At 39.1% G+C, this 19,862-nt stretch overlaps 2 protein-coding genes across 2 annotated transcripts in view; one reads left to right on the top strand and one right to left on the bottom strand.

Moving 5' to 3' along the window:
- Positions 1–18,944, bottom strand: part of LOC117373066 (fibulin-2-like) — a 78,952-nt gene extending 60,008 nt beyond the window's left edge. The window contains exons 1-2 of the mRNA XM_055223023.1: positions 18,902–18,944; positions 15,338–16,510 (exon numbers count right to left, since the gene is read on the bottom strand). Coding sequence (XP_055078998.1) covers positions 15,338–16,505 — 1,168 coding nt within the window. The 5' untranslated portion in view covers positions 16,506–16,510; positions 18,902–18,944. The remainder of the gene's footprint in view (positions 1–15,337; positions 16,511–18,901) is intronic.
- LOC117373874 (protein Wnt-7a) overlaps positions 1–19,862 on the top strand; it is a 219,650-nt gene that overhangs the window by 144,143 nt on the left and 55,645 nt on the right. The window lies entirely within an intron of this gene.

The following is a 19,862-nucleotide window of genomic DNA, read 5'->3' on the forward strand; positions in this document are numbered from 1 at the left end:
TTAGAGCCGACGATTTTCAATGGAACAAACTGATTAAACTGACAAAGCACATTTTGTACACCCAACAAGGCGGCTATAGTCTTTTTTCCATTCACTTCTGCACCCGACTGCCTCTTATACCACCTACTTATTCGCAGATAATACGTTTTACGCCAGATGCCCTTCCTAGATTATGCAGAGTGAGCTAACTGTCATTCAAAAATACTCATATCAGACACAAGTATTTGAAAAAAAACGAAAAAAAATTGAAAAAAATCACATAATTAGGACGAAAATGTTCCATATCACTCCCAGTATAAGACAACATGAGGCATATAGAAGTAGATTTTTTGCCAGATGCCCTTCCTACGTAGAGTGCTAGCATCTAAACTGTATAAATTTGAACAATTCTCTGGGGAAAAAGTCACATATTGTATTTTCTGGAGTATAAGTCGCACCAGCCAAAAAATGCATAATAATGAAGAAAAAACATATATAAGTCGCATTTTTGGTGTAAATTTATTTTACAAAATCCGAGACCAAGAACAGACATTTTATCTTTAAAGTCAAGTTATAATAATAATAATAATAAATGTGGAACAACAGGCTGAATATCAGTACATCACGCTAACGTAACACATTTATATTTATTCAGCTCCATGAAGCACAGACAGAACTGAACACGTGTCTGGTTTGTTAACGTAAGATATTAACAGTTAAACAGATAAATAAAGAAGAAAAAACAAGAAGTTTACTCTGGATCTCACTCCAAATCAATAAATCCACTGAAATCTGAACAACTCCGCCCACTCCAACAAAATAATCTCACATATAAGTCGCGTCTGAGTATAAGTCGCGCCCTCGGACAAACTATGAAAAAAAGTGCAACTTATAGTCTGGGAAATACGGTAATTAGTACAAAAATGTTCCTTTCCTGAATATCTATATCACTACTGGTATATACAGGTCAGTCAAAAAGCATCCATATATTTGTATACAGTAGGTTTGTGCCGGATGCCCTTCCAATCTTACGTAAAGTGCTAGATCAGTAAAACTAGCATCAAAACTTGCTTTCCAGGACTGGTACGAACACCTCAGCCTCTGACCCAGCTCCCTACGATCCCGCTCTCTACTATCTGCGCCATCAAGCAACATTCACATTTTCCTTGTGCGCAATAAACTCAAACTTTTACCCCGTGTCTGAATCTTTGATCCCCCATACATTACAACAAAACTATAAATTTGAACAAGTCTCCATGTCCATGTCCATTGCTCCATGTTTAGTCCTGGTTTAGTCTTGGTTTAGTCCAGGTTTAGTCCTGGTTTAACCCTGGTTTAGTCCTGGTTTAGCCCTGGTTTAGTCCATGTTTAGTCCTGCTTTAGTCCTGGTTTAGTCCAGGGTTAGTCCATGTTTAGTCCTGGTTTAGTCCTAGTTTAGTCCTGATTTAGTCCATGTTTAGTCCTGCTTTAGTCTTGGTTTAGTCCAGGTTTAGTCCTGGTTTAACCCTGGTTTAGTCCTGGTTTAGCCCTGGTTTAGTCCATGTTTAGTCCTGGTTTAGTCCAGGGTTAGTCCATGTTTAGTCCTGGTTTAGTCCTAGTTTAGTCCTGATTTAGTCCATGTTTAGTCCTGCTTTTGTCTTGGTTTAGTCCTGGTTTGGTCCTGGTTTAGCCCATGTTTAGTCCTGGTTTAGTCCATGTTTAGTCCATGTTTAGTCCTGGTTTAGCCCTGGTTTAGTCCTAGTTTAGTCCATGTTTAGTCCATGTTTAGTCCTGCTTTAGTCTTGGTTTAGTCCATGTTTAGTCCTGGTTTAGTCCATGTTTAGTCCTGGTTTAGTCCATGTTTAGTCCTGGTTTAGTCCTGGTTTAGTCCATGTTTAGTCCTGGTTTAGTCCTGGTTTAGTCCTGGTTTAGTCCATGTTTAGTCCTGGTTTAGTCCTGGTTTAGTCCTGGTTCAGTCCTGTGCGACTTATACTCAGATGCGACTTAAATGTGTAAATATGTTTGGTTTTTTTTCATTATTATGCTTTTTTTTTGGCTGGTGCAACATATATTTCAGAAAATACGGAACTTATTTTTTTAAATCTATGAAGGTTTGAACTTTGAGAGAGTTTAAACGAGAGAGAAATGTGAGAAAATGTTAACGCCTGTGTGAGAAAAGTGTATAAAGTGTGTGGTGAGGGGTTTTACAGCTGCAAAAACATAGAATAACTGTAAAAAAAAAAACGTTGTGGATTTCGCCTGTTGCGGGTTATTTTTAGATCATAACCCCCCGCGATTAACGAGGAACCACTGTAGTACTTTGGAGTATGGTTTAGTAGCGTTCACAGAAGTAGTAGCGCCAACAAACGTTCTTTTTATCCACGCTTGGAACCGACACAAAGAGTAGACGACTTCTTCCTTCTTGTGGTTGTACTTATGATATCCCAAATCACACAGTACAAATAAGGCGGGTCCAAGTTGTCTTAAAACGTATCACTCAAATAACTTTCTAACCCTATAATAAGCGGTTTACCAAATCTTGAGAGCAGCTGTTTTTTTCATTTATTTATAATTACTGGCGACATGCACTGGGGCCGTTTATCTCCTGCAGGATACGTTTCAGATGACTAAAAATTCCAGGAAATGATGTGGAAGACACCCCAGATTAACAGAGTATCTGCCCGGCTCTGGCTTCCACAGTAGTGCTACAGTAAATGCACTGGAATTCAGCCTCCCTTTCATCCTCAGGAAAATTATACATGTGTGAAGATTACTGCCATATGGAGCGTGTTGTGACAGCGCTATCGACGAAAACAAGGACTTTATGCACAGAGTTTTTACATATCGGGCCCGGGAAAGGCTGCAGGTGGAGCGGGTTTACGTAAAAGTTCTATATTACGCAAAGTTGACTCTAGTGAGGTTTAAATCCATGTTTAGTCCTGGTTTAGTCCATGTTTGGTCCTGGTTTAGTCTTGGTTTAGTCCTGGTTTAGTCCTGGTTTGGTCCTGGTTTAGTCCTGGTTTAGTCCTGGTTTAGTCCTGGTTTAGTCTTGGTTTAGTCCTGGTTTAGTCCTGGTTTAGTCCTGGTTTAGTCCATGTTTAGTCCTGGTTTAGTCCATGTTTAGTCCTGGTTTAATCCAGGTTTAGTCCATGTTTAGTCCTGGTTTAGTCTTGGTTTAGTCCTGGTTTAATCCTGGTTTAGTCCTGGTTTAGTCTTGGTTTAGTCCTGGTTTAGTCCTGGTTTAGTCCTGGTTTAGTCCTGGTTTAATCCTGGTTTAGTCCTGGTTTAGTCCTGGTTTAGTCCTAGTTTAATCCTGGCTTAGTCCTGGTTTAGTCTTGATTTAGTCCTGGTTTAGTCCTTCTACAGCTCAAATCTTATTGTAGTATAGAAAAATATTAACAAGTTCCCCACTATCCCCACATTACCCCCCATTTAGAACCTCAGAGAAAACAAACATACAGCACTTAAGAGTCACACCGCGATCAAACGTTTATGTAAATTTGGCTGAACGCAACCTTTCCCTTTGGACTAACTGACCCAAAACACTCATATAGGTTTAAATCATGTTATAATACTGTTAGCTGGTCAAAAACAGACCTGGAGTTGTGTTTTGTTTCATTCATACATGTTTGAGTAACACTTTATTATCAGTACTGTACATCTCAAATCTTCAAAATGCTCCGTTCCACCTTGTGATGTCATAAAGTGCTAGTTTTCAAGTTAACAGCTCCTTTTTTTAGCTTTTGTTTACTAGAGATTGGAAGTTTCAGGTCTGAAATGATCCAAATGATTCTAGTAAATAGAAGTGTATGGAGTTTAAAAACACAGCGAAGCACTTCCTGTATTACCACACGATGACATCACAACTTTGAACAGGGCGTTTTGAGCTTAGGAGATGTCTTGAAGCGGCAGTTTTCAAGTTAGCAACTACCTTTTAGCTTTTGTTTAATAGAAATTGGCAATTCAAGGAGTGAAATCATCCAAATTATTGTGGCGAAGGTGCACTTCCTGTTACACATGATGACATCACAAGGTGGAATAGCCTGCTTTCAGTTTGAGAGAAGAACGCAGCCTAAATATGCAGGGTTTTTGTGTTAAACATGTGTGAATGAAGCAAAAAAAGACAGCTCCAGGTCTTTTTGTTATGCGGAAACAACATTATATAACACGGGACCTTTAAATAAGCAATAAGCACTTCCTGTATTACCACTTGATGACATCACAAGGTGGAACAGAGTGTTTTCAGTTTCAGTTTTCAGAAGAAATCAGCGTAAATATGCAGGGTTTGTGTGTTAAAACATGTGTGAATGAAACAAAAAAAACACAACTCCAGGTCTGTTTGTGTCGAGGAAATGACATTATAACAGACGGTAATCCGAAGGTTGCCGGTTTGAATCCCGCTCTTGACTTAAATATAAACGGGCAAGACACTTAACCCACCCCCAGCGACTGCGTACTGCGGTGTATGGACGTGTGTGTCGTGCAGAAGGGGGGAAACAAGGCTGTGTAGCTAGAGGACGTCGAGACCTAATATATTTCTTGGCGTACACGATAATCTCGGGATTACCAAGAAACTAGGCGCTGAATAAGTCGAGTTTGTTATGAAACGGCACCAACACCACCAAGAGTCTGATATTTGTGAAGTTCTAGGCACAAAACGGCGTCAGCACTGCAACGGAAAAGTATTACATCTGTCACTCAACAAAGACTCAGAAATGAAATATTAAAGATTTGATGGAAAAACAAAAGTTGACAGTTTAGACGGAGCTAAACTGTCAACATCCATCCACACACTTCATCCAGCTCACGAAAAACTGCAAATTCAGAGTCTATATGTTTGTTTTTATTAGACCTGTCAGGATAATCAGTATATCAATGTGTATTTATAGATATTTTGGCTATATGAAGAAACAAAGAGAACAATAGTGTGAGCGAGTAGGGCCATTAAATGTTGAATAGGGCCATTAATAGCTGTTTCAGTTTCACGTTATTATAGTCTTGCTTTAGTCCTGGTTTAGTACATGTTTAGTCCTGATTTAGTCCATGTTTAGTACTGGTTTAGTCCTGGTTTAGTCCAGGTTTAGTCCATGTTTAGTCCTGGTTTAGTCCTTGTTTAGTCTTGGTTTAGTCCTGGTTTAGTCCATGTTTAGTCCATGTTTAGTCCTGGTTTAGTCTTAGTTTAGTCCATGTTTAGTCCTGGTTTAGTCCTGGTTTAGTCCAGGTTTAGTCTTGGTTTAGTCCTGGTTTAGTCCATGCTTAGTCCTGGTTTAGTCCATGTTTAGTCTTGTTTGGCCCTGGTTTAGTCCATGTTTAGTCCTGGTTTAGTCCATGTTCAGTTCTGGTTTAGTCCTAGTTTAATCCTGGTTTAGTCCTGGTTTAGTCCTGGTTTAATCCTGGCTTAGTCCTGGTTTAGTCCTGGTTTAGTCCTGATTTAGTCTTGATTTAGTCCTCATTTAGTCCTGTCTTAGTCCATGTTCAGTCCTGGTTTAGTCCTAGTTTAATCCTGGCTTAGTCCTAGTTTAATCCTGGTTTAGTCCTGGTTTAGTCCTGGTTTAGTCCTGGTTTAATCCTGGCTTAGTCCTGGTTTAGTCCTGGTTTAGTCTTGATTTAGTCCTCATTTAGTCCTGTCTTAGTCCATGTTCAGTCCTGGTTTAGTCCTAGTTTAATCCTGGCTTAGTCCTAGTTTAATCCTGGTTTAGTCCTGGTTTAGTCCTTCTACAGCTCAAATCTTATTGTGGTATAGAAAAATATTAACAAGTTCCCCACTATCCCCACATCACCCCCATTTAGAACCTCAGAGAAAACAAACATACAGCACTTAAGAGTCACACCGCGATCAAACGTTTACATAAATTTGGCTGAACGCAACCTTTCCCTTTGGACTAACTGACCCAAAACACTCAAATCTATCCACTGTTTCACAAACCGCAGCTCGAGCCTCAGAGGTTAATGTCATTTCGGCGAACGCTCTGGGACCCGCAGGCAGAGGGGAGTATGGGTAATCAGCGAGCAGTGACCAGCGTCTGCCCATCGCGCCACAACAGAGCTCCCATTCATCACCGCGGCATTATGGCACTAACAGGTACAGCCCATGAAATCCAACCCCCGACTCCAAACGAACAGCCCCTCCCCCTCCGCGCGCGTCGGCTTTAACGCACGACAAAAAACCAAAACATTTATCTCGGGTTGTGTTCCCCTTTAAATACAGTTTATGTTTAGTTCTTCGCGGCTGCACCTTCGAATGTTTTGAGTCCAATAACAAAGAGCATTGATTAAAAAAAGAAAAAAAAAACTCCGAGCGGATTGTTATTCCCTCTGTGTGACTTGTAATGTCTGGGGGGGGGCGGGTTTCCTGGGGGCGCTGACCTTCGCCGATGAACCATTACACGGAGTTAGTCGGAGTCGAGACTTCAGAGAGAGAGAGATGGGAACAGCAGAACACAAACCCGGCCTTGTTTACTGCAGTTATTTGCTAAACTTAAAGGGCCCGTACTGCGCCGTTTTCAGATTTATTTGAGATATAATGTCGTTTCCTCGTCACAAACAGACCTGGAGTTGTGTTTTGTGTCATTTACGCATGTTTTAACACGTAAACAGTGCATATTTACGCTGAGTTTTTGTCTCAAACTGACAAAAAAACACCCCACTCTGTTCCACCTTGTGATGTCATCGTGTGGTGATACAGGAAGTGCTTCGCTGTGTTTTTAAACTCCACACACCTTCATTTAAAGAATCATTTGGATCATTTAAGATCTGGAATTAGGCTACCGATCTCTACTGAACTAAAAGGTAAAAAGGAGCTGTTAACTTGAAAACTACCACGTCATGACATCACAAGGTGGAACAGAGTGTTTTGAGGTTTGGAGATGAATGTGAATGAAACAAAACACAACTCCAGGTCTAGTTCCATGTTTAGTCCTGGTTTAGTCCTGGTTTAGTCCAGGTTTAGTCCTGGTTTAGTCCTGGTTTAGTCCATGTTTAGTCCTGGTTTAGTCCTGGTTTAGTCCTGGTTAAGTCCTGGTTTAGTCCATGTTTAGTCCTGGTTTAGTCCATGTTTAGTCCTGGTTTAGTCCTGGTTTAGTCCATGTTTAGTCCTGGTTTATTCCTGGTTTAGTCCATGTTTAGTCCTGGTTTAGTCCATGTTTAGTCCATGTTTAGTCCTGGTTTAGTCCATGTTTAGTCCTGGTTTATTCCTGGTTTAGTCCTGGTTTAGTCCTGGTTTAGTCCTGGTTTAGCCCTGGTTTAGTCCATGTTTAGTCCTGGTTTAGTCCATGTTTAGTCCTGGTTTAGTCCATGTTTAGTCCATGTTTAGTCCTGGTTTAGTCCATATTTAGTCCATGTTTAGTCCTGGTTTAGTCCTGGTTTAGTCCATGTTTAGTCCTGGTTTAGTCCTGGTTTAGTCCATATTTAGTCCATGTTTAGTCCTGGTTTAGTCCATGTTTAGTCCATATTTAGTCCTGGTTTAGTCCATGTTTAGTCCATGTTTAATCCATATTTAATCTATGTTTAGTCCTGGTTTAGCCCTGGTTTAGTCCTGGTTTAGTCCATGTTTAGTCCATGTTTAGTCCTGGTTTAGTCCATGTTTAGTCCATGTTTAGTCCATGTTTAGTCCATGTTTAGTCCATGTTTAGTCCTGGTTTAGTCCATGTTTAGTCCATGTTTAGTCCATGTTTAGTCCATGTTTAGTCCTGGTTTAGTCCATGTTTAGTCCATGTTTAGTCCTGGTTTAGTCCTGGTTTAGCCCTGGTTTAGCCCTGGTTTAGTCCATGTTTAGTCCATGCTTAGTCCATGTTTAGTCCATGTTTAGTCCATGTTTAATCCTGGTTTAGTCCTGGTTTAGTCCATGTTTAGTCCTGGTTTATTCCTGGTTTAGTCCTGGTTTAGTCCTGGTTTAGTCCTGGTTTAGCCCTGGTTTAGTCCATGTTTAGTCCTGGTTTAGTCCATGTTTAGTCCTGGTTTAGTCCATGTTTAGTCCATGTTTAGTCCTGGTTTAGTCCATATTTAGTCCATGTTTAGTCCTGGTTTAGTCCTGGTTTAGTCCATGTTTAGTCCTGGTTTAGTCCTGGTTTAGTCCATATTTAGTCCATGTTTAGTCCTGGTTTAGTCCATGTTTAGTCCATATTTAGTCCTGGTTTAGTCCATGTTTAGTCCATGTTTAATCCATATTTAATCTATGTTTAGTCCTGGTTTAGCCCTGGTTTAGTCCTGGTTTAGTCCTGGTTTAGTCCATGTTTAGTCCTGGTTTAGTCCATGTTTAGTCCATGTTTAGTCCATGTTTAGTCCATGTTTAGTCCATGTTTAGTCCTGGTTTAGTCCATGTTTAGTCCATGTTTAGTCCATGTTTAGTCCATGTTTAGTCCTGGTTTAGTCCATGTTTAGTCCATGTTTAGTCCTGGTTTAGTCCTGGTTTAGCCCTGGTTTAGCCCTGGTTTAGTCCATGTTTAGTCCATGTTTAGTCCATGTTTAGTCCATGTTTAGTCCATGTTTAATCCTGGTTTAGCCCTGGTTTAGTCCATGGTTTTTTATGCAGTGACTTCATTTTAACTGCTTTTTTAGCGTTCTACTTGATGTTTTTTATTTTATTTGAGTTGCCAGGTACAAACTAAACATCGCTCACAGTTGTAGACGTTTATATTTCTTCTTAAACTGTAGCAGCTCTGTCACATTTTCGCTGAATTTTGAGATTTTACAGGGAGAAAATGTCATTACTCACCACTGACAGTCACACTCACGCTCGGTAATAAAGCTCCAAAGTGCGTGACGTCGTCTGCGTAAACTCTACACCTCCTCTATACAGTGTGGAACATTCCAGGTAGAGCAATAACATCTCCGTGGAAACAAGCGCACTTTTAAAACAGTGGCTGGAGCGCAGGTGGAATCAGATAAACGCCGTGTCCCGGGGCAAGACACTTCGTCCTTCAGAATGAGTTTATCGTGACGGGACCGCTCCTCGCCAACGCGGGTTTGTGACGGAAAATAATAAAGTTACTAATACAAATATCGACGGAAATATGAGCGGACAGCGGGTGGAAATGGGTAAGTTTGCGGCGACCAGGGACAAAGCATAAAAAAAAGTGTAAAAAAGTGGACTAAGTGACAGCATTCGGCTCCAGTCAAAAGAAGCTAATCGACGCTAACGGTTATAGCGGACAATTTGGAGCTGAGTGAGTATCGTAGCAACCAAACAGCCAATCCAGAAGGAGGCTGTTGAAGGTAACGCCCCTTCTCGCTCGCATCACTGGTTTAGCAGGGAGCGGGCCCTTAGCAACGCTGTCAATCAAACCTGTTGCTAAGGATAGCGAGAGAAACCTTTGGGAAAAGAAGGCGCATGATTTGTCTGTTTGTACCGTTCATATCTTGACTTACGGACACAATAGTGAAATTAAAAACGGCAGCATCATGTAGCGCGGGTTAATACGAACATTTAAGACCAAAATGACGAGTCTGACAACAGCAGTTTTTCAATAGAAAGTGAATTGGAGCCAGAGTCAGTTGAGCCGATGGTGCACCTACGCTCACTTCCTATTTGGAACGTGTCGGCTAGCAGGTTAGCTATGTCCATTTGTATCTACAGTCTACGTTTACATCCTAAGCACTTTTTTAATGGACTACAACGAGCGTTTTATCGTCACTAAGACAAGCGCCCATTATTTTGGTATTTACATCGTGATAATTAAACATTTTATTCCCAGAAACAGACAAAGAAGTAAGAACTGGAATTAATGGATTAGCCTCAAAATGCACCAAGTTAAATTGCGTGAGGGTAAAACGGAGTCGATGGACAGTACAGAATGTGTTCAGACAAATTTACATAAACGTTGGATCTCAGTGTGACTCTGAAGTGCTGTACGTTTGCAATTTGTTTTCTCCCCGACAAAAACCCACAATGTCGATGAAACGTTCTGCACCGACAAAGACGCCTACGAAGGTTTGAACTTTGAGAGAGTTTAAACGAGAGAGAAATGTGAGAAAATGTTAACGCCTGTGTGAGAAAAGTGTATAAAGTGTGTGGTGAGGGGCTTGACAGACAAAAACATAGAGAATAATGTAAAAAATAAAGCTACTACTACTATTGCGGGTTATTTTTTAAAACGTAACCCCCGCGATAAACGAGGGACCACTGTAATTATGTATTTTCCAACTGTAAAAGAAGCAATTATATATTTAAACTGCCTATAACTCTAACAAAGCAAAGTACTAATGGTGATATGCAAGAATTTAGCAGTTTAGCAGAGAAATAAAGTTGTAATGATTTTGAATTACTGTTGGACATTAAAAGTACAACAACAGGAAGTGGAAAACAGAAACAAACAGGCTACTTGAAAACAAAATTACTGATGTAGAACAATGTAAATCTTTGTACTTAATTTTCATGAGATTTTGCTGGCGCCTACGAAGGTTTGAACTTGTGTTGAGTAAAACAAGAGAAAAATGTGAGAAAAGTGTATAAATCAGAGGCCACATCAGCAAAATGGCCGCCATCAAGGGCCAGATGTAACTGTACGGCAGGATAAATGTCACTAAATGCAACCGAATGTCATGTAAAATAAATAACTTACTTGTTAAATAACGGTTTCTGTAATAAACTGACATTTTTAAAAGTGTGTATCTGGTCGGGACACACCTCCTCACAGACCTTCAGCTCTGCTTCAAATTCGTCCTTTTACAGCCTTTTAATTATTGGACAATTAGTTGTTTTTCTTGCAGACTCACTTTTTCACACTTAGCTCCGTGTTTGGTGTCAAAATGTCGACGTAGATTGTACCGACTCCGCCTCATAACACAAAAAACATACAGGTTTTTCTCCTCAAAGCACAAACTTGTATTCACCTTCACTTTCCTTTCTTCCAACTTCCTTCCACGCCGACAATTTTCCTCTTCGTGAACATTTTGTGATGATCATTTGCAAATATTTCTCAGTTCCACTTGCTGGGAAAATCTCATTAGTTTATTGTCAGTGCACACATTAAAGCAGCATAGACTTAAATTGAAAGGCATGACTGTCATTTTAAAATATCTTCTCGCGGGCCACATAAAATGACGTGGCGGGCCGCATTTAGCCCCCGGGCCTTGAGTTTGACACATGTGGTATAAAGTGTGTGGTGAGGGGGTTTTAACTTCCCCAAAACAACAGTCACGTATGTCAGAGAGTGATTTTACTTTGAAAAATATCTGTTCTCCACATTTTTCCAGACTGGTCCAGGGCCGTAACATTCCATCTTCAAATGTGCGAACAGCAAAAGAAAACAGTTTGTCCATCAGGTCTTTTTTATAGTCGCTCTTTGTAGTAGTAATGACTTTGACAGGCAGCTCTTGGCTCTTTACTTCGAGTACTCCACAGTACACACTCCACATACCTACGGAGGCCAGGTGCCGACAGCCGCAGATCCGACACGTTTCAACAGCGGTCGTATAGAGCCGTAAAGTGCGTTAACGCCACACCTCTGGATGGACGACCGCGCGCCGCTAAAAATACTACCAGAATCACGCAAAGGATTATAAAAGTGAAACCAAATTTGCCTTTTTTTTTTGGTTTTTTTTTGTGGTTTATTTCTGAGTATTTTTTCTTGATCATCTTAAAACTAGTATCTAAAAAGAGGAAAAGCTGGTTATTTTTAAATCCTTCTTAACAGTAAAACTTGTGACATAGTTTTGATTTTTGGGAAGTAGAAGTTACTGCGTGTTGTAATACTTTAGTCATGTTAGTAACAGTGGAGGAAGGTGACGAAGTAAAAGTAGTAAAGTGGAATTTTTATGTATTTAAGTACATTTTACAGTGGATAGTAGTATCTGTACTTTCTACTTCACTACATTTTTGAACAGGACTAAAAAGTAAAAAGTACTTTTCATATGATTTGAGGGATTGTGTGAAATACTTTTTACTCTTTAAGTACATATTTAAACAGGTACTTTATTACTTCTACTTAAGTACATGTTTTACTTTCACTTGAGTAACTTTTTACCTCTGTATCTGTATTTTTACTTAAGTAACAACATTGAGTACTTCATCCAGCACTGAAATAACTGCACTTTTACTTCAGTGATGGTATAAATACATAAAAGTACAACGTTGTTACTTGTTTAATTTCTCAAAAGAAATACTCGATGCTCAAAGCCACAAAGATGTAATTTTTTATCACAAATTAATAGTAAATTCTCTTATAGTAACATTTAGTCAGTGCTGGATGAAGTACTCAATGATGTTACTTAAGTAAAAGTACAGATACAGGAGCAGAAAATACTCAAGTAAAAGTAAAAATATCACATGAAAAAAATCTACTTCAGTAAAAGTATTTAAGTACCTGTTTAAAGACGTACTTAAAGAGTAAAAAGACAAAGTATTTGGTGCATAATTTCAGACTTATTCACATTATGTCTTACTATTATTTACTTTATAGCCACGTTTTGTTTTTTAAATTGCAGTTTTATTTAATTATAAACAATATAACCGACAGCGGTGGAAGAAGTACTCCATTTTCTGACTAAAAGTACAGACACACAAGCAAAAAAAAAACTCAAGTAAAAGTAAAAGTATCACATGAAAAAATCTATAAAATGACCTGTTTAAAAATGTACTTCAAGAGTAAAAAGTAAAAGTATTTCGTGCAGATTTTGAGTCTTATAAAACTTCAAATGTGGTGATTTTGATAAAAATTTGAGCTGAGTTTTGTTCAAGAGAAACAATTGATTTTTTTTAGCTGTTTTTATTTGTATATTTTTGTTTTGCTCAAATCATGAACGTGTTAAAAATAAAACCTCAGACTTTACAGCAGGTCCTAAAAAAAAAGGAAAAAATAAATAAATAAATAAATAAATAAATAATAATAATAATAAATAAATAATAATAATAATAATAATAACAATAATAATAATAACAAATGAATAAATAAATATAAATAAATAAATAATAAATAAATAAATCAATAAATACTTTTCAGTCTAATTAAAAAATGTGGAATAGAAAGTACAGATACTGCTCTCAAATGCAGTAAAAAGTAAAAGTACCCACTGTAAAATGTACTTAAGTAAAGTACAAATACCTAAAAACCCTACTTAACTACAATACTTTACTACTTTTACTTGGTTACGCTCCACCACTGCCTTTTGGCCTTAGTTCAAATGCCTGGAATCCATGAAATAATTAAATTAAAGACTCCAACTGTCCCATTGTGCCGTAAAAATAAAGAATTTATGATCCAATTAAGATTTCTGTCGTCCGTAGCAGCCTTTCAGTCACGGAAATATACGATTTTATACCTGATTAATTTACCTATAAAGGACAAAGGTTTGAGCGGAGCCGTCATAAAGAAAAATAACTGTTAATTCCTCAGTTCTCGTTGGATATACGAGCGTCACTGTTACGACTTTCCACCGTTTATAAACCATTAGGGAAACTGACAATTACTAAAACTAAATATAGAGCTTTTTCTGAACAAGATAAATAAATCCTATCTAGGGAAAACAGAACACAACGGGCGATTGTGTTTCCTGGATGTATAATTTTGACATTTTTCCAGCGAAGACAGGATGTGACTAAATCTGTCAGTTCGTACACGTACAACGGTCGGTTTTTAGATCTGTTTTCAGCAGAAATCACACGTCAGAACCATAGACTGTTTATATAAATGGACATAGCTAACGTGCTAGCCGCGGCGTGGGCAAGGGCGCGATTCCAGCTGCATCAACTCTGGCTTCAATTCACTTTCTATTGAAAAACTGTCACTTCTCGCTCCGTAACTGCTGCTGTCAGACTCGTCATTTTGGTCTTAAAATGTCCGCTTTAACCCGCTCTATTAATTTGTTTCGCTATTGTGTCTATAAATTAAGATATGAACATTTTTTTCGGTTATTTTTACATGAGTCGGTGGAACGAACGGTCAACGTGGAGGGTCTAGATCACGCGTCTCAAACTCAAATTATCTGGGGGTCGCAGGAGGCGGAGTCTGGGTGAGGCTGAGCAAAAAAAAAGCTTAACACATAAGTTAAAATCTGCTCAAACGTCATCGCTGTTTTCAAAATACATGAAAAAATACGACAATTCTTGTGGATTTCATGGTTATACGTCGTTATTTGTTGACTCTTTTGTGACGGGAGAACACAGCGCGAGTGACACGTGCGCAACATGGTAACGCCACGCTAACATTAAACTTTCATATCGTCCTGCGGGCCACAAAATATCGTCTCGCGGGCCGCAATTTGCCCCCGGGCTGTGAGTTTGAGACTCCTGGTTTAGAGGCTCAGGTAAAGTTCAAACCAGGATACCGATTTTGGATGACGTATTTTATTATTTTAATGAACCCAGGTCAAATGTTTGTTGGAATAAAAGAAAAACATGAGGTATTTTCAGGTATATTTCAGTCGTTCACTTGTGTTTTGTCCGTAGACTGTTTATATAAATGGACATAGCTAACATGCTAGCCGTCGCACACCAAATAGAAAGTGATCATGTGTGTGATTCACGATTCTGATGTAGAAGTATTTTATGATTTCAGTCACGTTTGCATTTTGAATTTGAATAATCTTGCTTTCTTCCCTTACCCAATTTAACTTTTAACGTATTAGCCGCATTTTAAGACTAACATTTTAATTCCACTTCTTACAGAGACATTTTTTTTGGTGCATTTCTTGGAATAAAATGTTTAATTACCAAGATGTAACACAAAAACAACGGGACCTTGCCTTCGTAGCGATAAAACACTCATTGCAATCTGTTAAAAAACGATTAGGATGTAAACCGTAGACTTTATATCACATGTGTCAAACTCAAGGCCCGCGTGCCAAATGTGGCCCTCGACAGGGTAAATTAAAAGGTCTGATAGTCTTAAAATGTCATTTTATCAGGAGATACACAGTTACACAGACATATTTTTACATCTAGGCAAATTTATATGGAATATTTGTAACTTGAATAAGCAATAAATACAGAAACAGTTAATTAATTAGTTAAAAATGTAGCTCCATTTATTCTACATCTGGCCATTTGAGGTCAGCCATTTTGCTGATGTGGCCCTCGGTGAAAATGTGTTTGACACCTCTGCTCTATATACAAATGGTCGTAGCTAACCTGCTAGCCGCCACGTTCCAGATAGGAAGTGATCATGGGCGCACTTCCGGCTCCAATTCACTTTCTATTGAAAAACTATCGCTTCTCTCTGTAACTGCTGCTGTAAAACTCGTCATTCTGGTCTTAAATGTTCGTATTAACCCGCTCTGCATGATCCTGATGTTTTTATTTCACTATTTTGTCCGTAAATCAAGACATGAACATTAATAACAGACAAATCAGACGCCTTCTTTCCCGTTAGCAACAGGTTTGATTGACGCCGTTGCTAATCGTCGACGTCACACTCTCTTTACACGGTCTACGCTCAGATCTTACCTTCTCCATCCTCAGCGTTATGAAGCGTCTGGGCCAGTCTTTTCGGCTGCTCTCCAAAGTCACTCATCCGGACGGGAGCCTTGCTGGTGGGGCTGAACTGTATTGCGGGATAGGGCCTTTCCTCTTGCTCTTGGTTCTTGACAGATTGGTGTCTGTTCTGGCTGTGTTTCGTGTTTTTGGCGGCGTTCCTGCTCGCCTTACTCGCGCGTGTGGAGTTGTTCCTTTCGCCGTTGTGTCTTGACGTTCTGTCTGCGCCGTGCTGCTGCGGTCTGTGGCTCGCCGCGGTCTTCCCTTGTGAGGTTTGGCCCGTTTGAAGTGACTCTTTGTGGGCCTCGCTAACCGTCGGATTTATGTTACGTGATACTTTTCCCTGGCCGCTTTGCTCCGGATTGGGCCTGCCATGTGTCTGCTCGAGTTCACGTCTCCGCTCGTCATCCGAATTGGAGGTTGATTCTCGGCGAGTCGGTGGTAATGTAGTAGATTCCGGCGGTCGTTCCAGGTTTTGAGTGGAAGACGTTGGATGTGCCAATGCGTAGTCAGAACCGCCGGTGCCAAAACTGGGTGGGCCTGGCTTGTACAAAGGTAGTGTGTTTCCAAAATTGGACGCAGATTCGCGGCGTTTCGTCTGACTAACGTCTCTCAAAGCGCCATTGTTTTCCTTGACGCAACCCGGGACGATAGAGCACATCGGACTCCCTCCTTCGTTCGGACAGTGACAAACTTGACAGCTTTCGATCTGGAACGAATGCCCCGCGTCGTATTTTTTGTTTCCGTGGACGCAGCCAACGCGACCGCACTGGGGGCATCCGTCTTGGGGCATCAGGACGTCGACGCAGTTCGGGGGGATTGCGGGACAAGGGATAAAACGGCAGCTGATGTTCCCTCCTCCGTTGGGACAAGAGCATTCTGTACTTCCGTAATCTACGAGGTAAGACTCTCCTTCTGGGACTTTCCCCTGTCGGAAGCCCGCCCGGACGCAGTCGTAGTACTGATAACCCTCGCAGGTGCAGCCCCTCTGTGCGCAGGTGGGGCAGCAGGCTCCCGTCTCTAATCTAGTCTCGATACAGTGGCGTAAAACGGGACAGTCCACGCCGGTGCAGTCTCTCTGGGCGTAGGACACATCCAGATAAAGGGACAACACGAGGACGAGAGTCTTTAGACGCTTCATGCTGCCTGGAAGATAAAATATAACATATAAGTGTAGGAAAGCAAAGATTATAAAGCATCAGCAAGTGTCAAAGGATTGCGAAATTTAAATACCGGTTCAAAGTACTGCACTAAAGTACACACTGTCAGTATCTGTAATTTACTTTAGTAGATTTTAAACATTTTGATTAAGGTTTGTGCTGATGTTTCCTCGCTAAAAACAATTGAATCAGTCTTTCTTTCCAGCTGTTTTTATTTGTATATTTTAGTTTTAGTTTTAGTTTTTTTTAGTTTTTTTTATGAAACTATGAGCAAAAAAACACTCAAGTAAAAGTAAAAGTATCACATGAAAAAATAAAAGTAAAAGTATAAAATTACCTGTTTAAAAGTGTACTTAAAGAGTAAAAATTTAAAGTATTTGATGCAGATTTTGAGTCATATAAAATTTCAAATGTGGTGATTTTGATGAAGATTTGAGCTGAGTTTTGTTCAACAGAAACAACTGAATCAGTCGCTTTTTTTTCTCCAGCTGTTTTTATTTGGATATTTTTGTTTTGCTCAAATTATGAAAAATAAACCCTCCGACTTTTCAACAGGTCTCAAACTATCACAAAAATACTTTTACTTTTCAGTTCTGTTCAAAAATGTAGTAGAAAGTACAGATACTGCTCTCAAATGTAGTGAAGTAAAAGTAAAAAGTGTCCACTACTTCTTAAGTATAGACACCTAAAAATTCTACTTCAGTACAGTACTTTATCACTTTTACTTTGTTACATCCCATCACTGCATTTGGTCTTAGTTCAAATACTTTTTACTTTTACTTCACCACATTTTTACTCATAGTTTTGGTAAAACGACTGATTAAATTGTTTCTGTTGAACAAAATCCAGCTCAAATCTTTATAAAAATCACCACATTTGAAGTTTTATATGACTCAAAACCTGCACAAAATACTTTTACTTTTTACTCTTTAAGTACATTTTTAAACAGATAATTTTCTAGATTTTTTCATGTCATACTTTTACTTTTACTTGAGTAGTTTTTTGCTCTGTATCTGTACTTTTACTGACAAAAATTGAATACTTTTTCCACCACTGTCGCTTATATTGTTAATATTAAATAAAACTGCAATTTAAAAAAAAAAAATAGCTTGTAAACTAAATAATAATAAAGACAAAATGTGTGTAAGTCTGATATTAAAACTCAAATACATTTAACTTCATGTATTAACAGATTTCTCTTGATTTACACAGCATCAAATGAATATTATCAACAGGAAGAGTGCACAAAAAAACATTTAGATAAATATTTTTGTCAATATCGCTCATTCATAAACACAGAATCTTATGTTTGTGTTATTATATCTGTTTTATCTGGAGTCGTCTGCAAACTGGAAGCACCCAAACCATGTGACGGCGTGATGTGACTTTAGATTAGCCCTAAAGTCAACCATCTGTTTTCTATTTTTGTCCTGTTTCACTTCAACGTTTCATTGAATTGGAAATAAAAAACCCTTTTTTTTTGCAGTAAAAAAACACATTTAAATTAAAGGGTTAACGTGTTTAGCTGATTTCTGGTCTCTGCCCTTATCTTGTTTGCTCCACTCTCTTTGTCCTTGTAACAGACTCCCACTAAACAGGATTTTGGCACACAATAAAACATGAAAAAAATACACTTTAAAGCAACAGAAATGAGTTTATAGACAAGGATTAGAGCAAAAAAAGAGCCCACTTGAGAAAAATCTGTGTTGCTATGTTAAAAAACTCAACACTAACAGCCAATATAAGCTGTAAAAAGTTGGGAATAAACCTCAACAACACATGCACTCTGCCTAAACTGTGCATTAAAGCTCCATTAGGGAATCAATGCTGTCTTTGTGCTCTGGGAAAATCATTTTAACAGATCTGAAAACGCAAACAGACAAGTGCCATGGAGTTTCAACCTGTGCACGAGCTGTCAGAGAAGCCAAGCACTTGTAAAAAACCCACATTAAACCCACATTAAACCCACAAAAACCCGGATGTAATAAGGACAAATGTATGTTCTGGCTAAACACTGGGGTCTGGGGAGGTTTGTGCCAGTGAATCCATTAATACGCACGAAATCTCACAGTAGTTTTTTAACACAGACGGCTGCAAAGTGCATTTTTTAATATTTTGTAAGACTTTTTTCATAATAATAACGCTCCATAAGTAACACTGTGGCTGTACCTTTTAAGATAAATTGAAATTCTATGCATTTTCTGGTAAAAGTCTGTATTATTCTGCCAAAAAACGCGTTTCACATGCGATGCGTAATGTCGCAAATCCACAGCAGAATCTTAACATAACCTCACGCAAATATTGTTTAAATGTGGGTTTCTGAAAGTCTAAAGTTTAAGTGATATCCAGGGATAAAAAACATAAAAGATTCGTTTACCTTGTGCCCCTCTCCTCACCGGGAAACTTGTGCGTAAAGTTGGTGCCCGGACTCAAACTTGGGAGCGCTTCTGAGGAACGAGGGCGGGGCCAAATACTTTCTCTAATCCTGATTTTTTTTTCTTTTTTTTTTCTTTTTTTAATTCTTCTTCGTGCTCCTCACACATAACCCCAGAGAAATTACCTAACGCGCACTGACGTAAGGGTTAAAGAAGAGAGGGATGAGTTATCTGCTGTTATGTAAACACGGGGACCCCAAGAATGAGCCAGAGTTTTAGGGATTTAGTGGAGCTTCCTGCGTAAAAGACTTAAAATGCTGAGAAATTAGGACTGTTGCCATAGTGATTGTCAATTTAAAACAAGATCTGATATATTTTCAATGGGAAAAAGCTTATTATGTTGCAACAGGATCAAAGCTGAAAGCCTCGACTAACATAGAACTATTGAACAGCCAATGAAAAACAGGCTCACAAAAGACTCTGACCGGGTTTGAAATAGTGAAGAAAATGTATTTATCACGAGCGCTTTGACCTGAATCATCATCAGACCTGTTTTCAACTAAAGTCGACTCGTAAAATCTAATAACAAATTAGATTTTATTAAAAAAAAGATGAATATATAGAAAACCAGGACCAAACAATATCCCCCACATGAGCCACATGAGGACTAAACCAGGACTAAACCAGGACTAAACCAGGACTAAACCAGGACTAAACCAGGACTAAACCAAGGCTGGTTTAGTCCTGGTTTAGTCCATGTTTAATCCATGTTTAGTCCTGGTTTAGTCCTGGTTTAGTCCTGGTTTAGTCCTGGTTTTTAGTCCTTGTTTAGTCCTGGTTTAGTCCTGGTTTAGTCCTGGTTTAGTCCTGGTTAAGTCCTGGTTTAGTCCTGGTTTAGTCCTGGTTTAGTCCTGGTTTAGTCCTGGTTTAGTCCTGGTTTAGCCCTAGTCTAGTCCTGGTTTA

This window comes from Periophthalmus magnuspinnatus, chromosome 7 (assembly GCF_009829125.3).
Source record: "Periophthalmus magnuspinnatus isolate fPerMag1 chromosome 7, fPerMag1.2.pri, whole genome shotgun sequence".
In the NCBI taxonomy this organism is placed as follows: domain Eukaryota; kingdom Metazoa; phylum Chordata; class Actinopteri; order Gobiiformes; family Gobiidae; genus Periophthalmus; species Periophthalmus magnuspinnatus.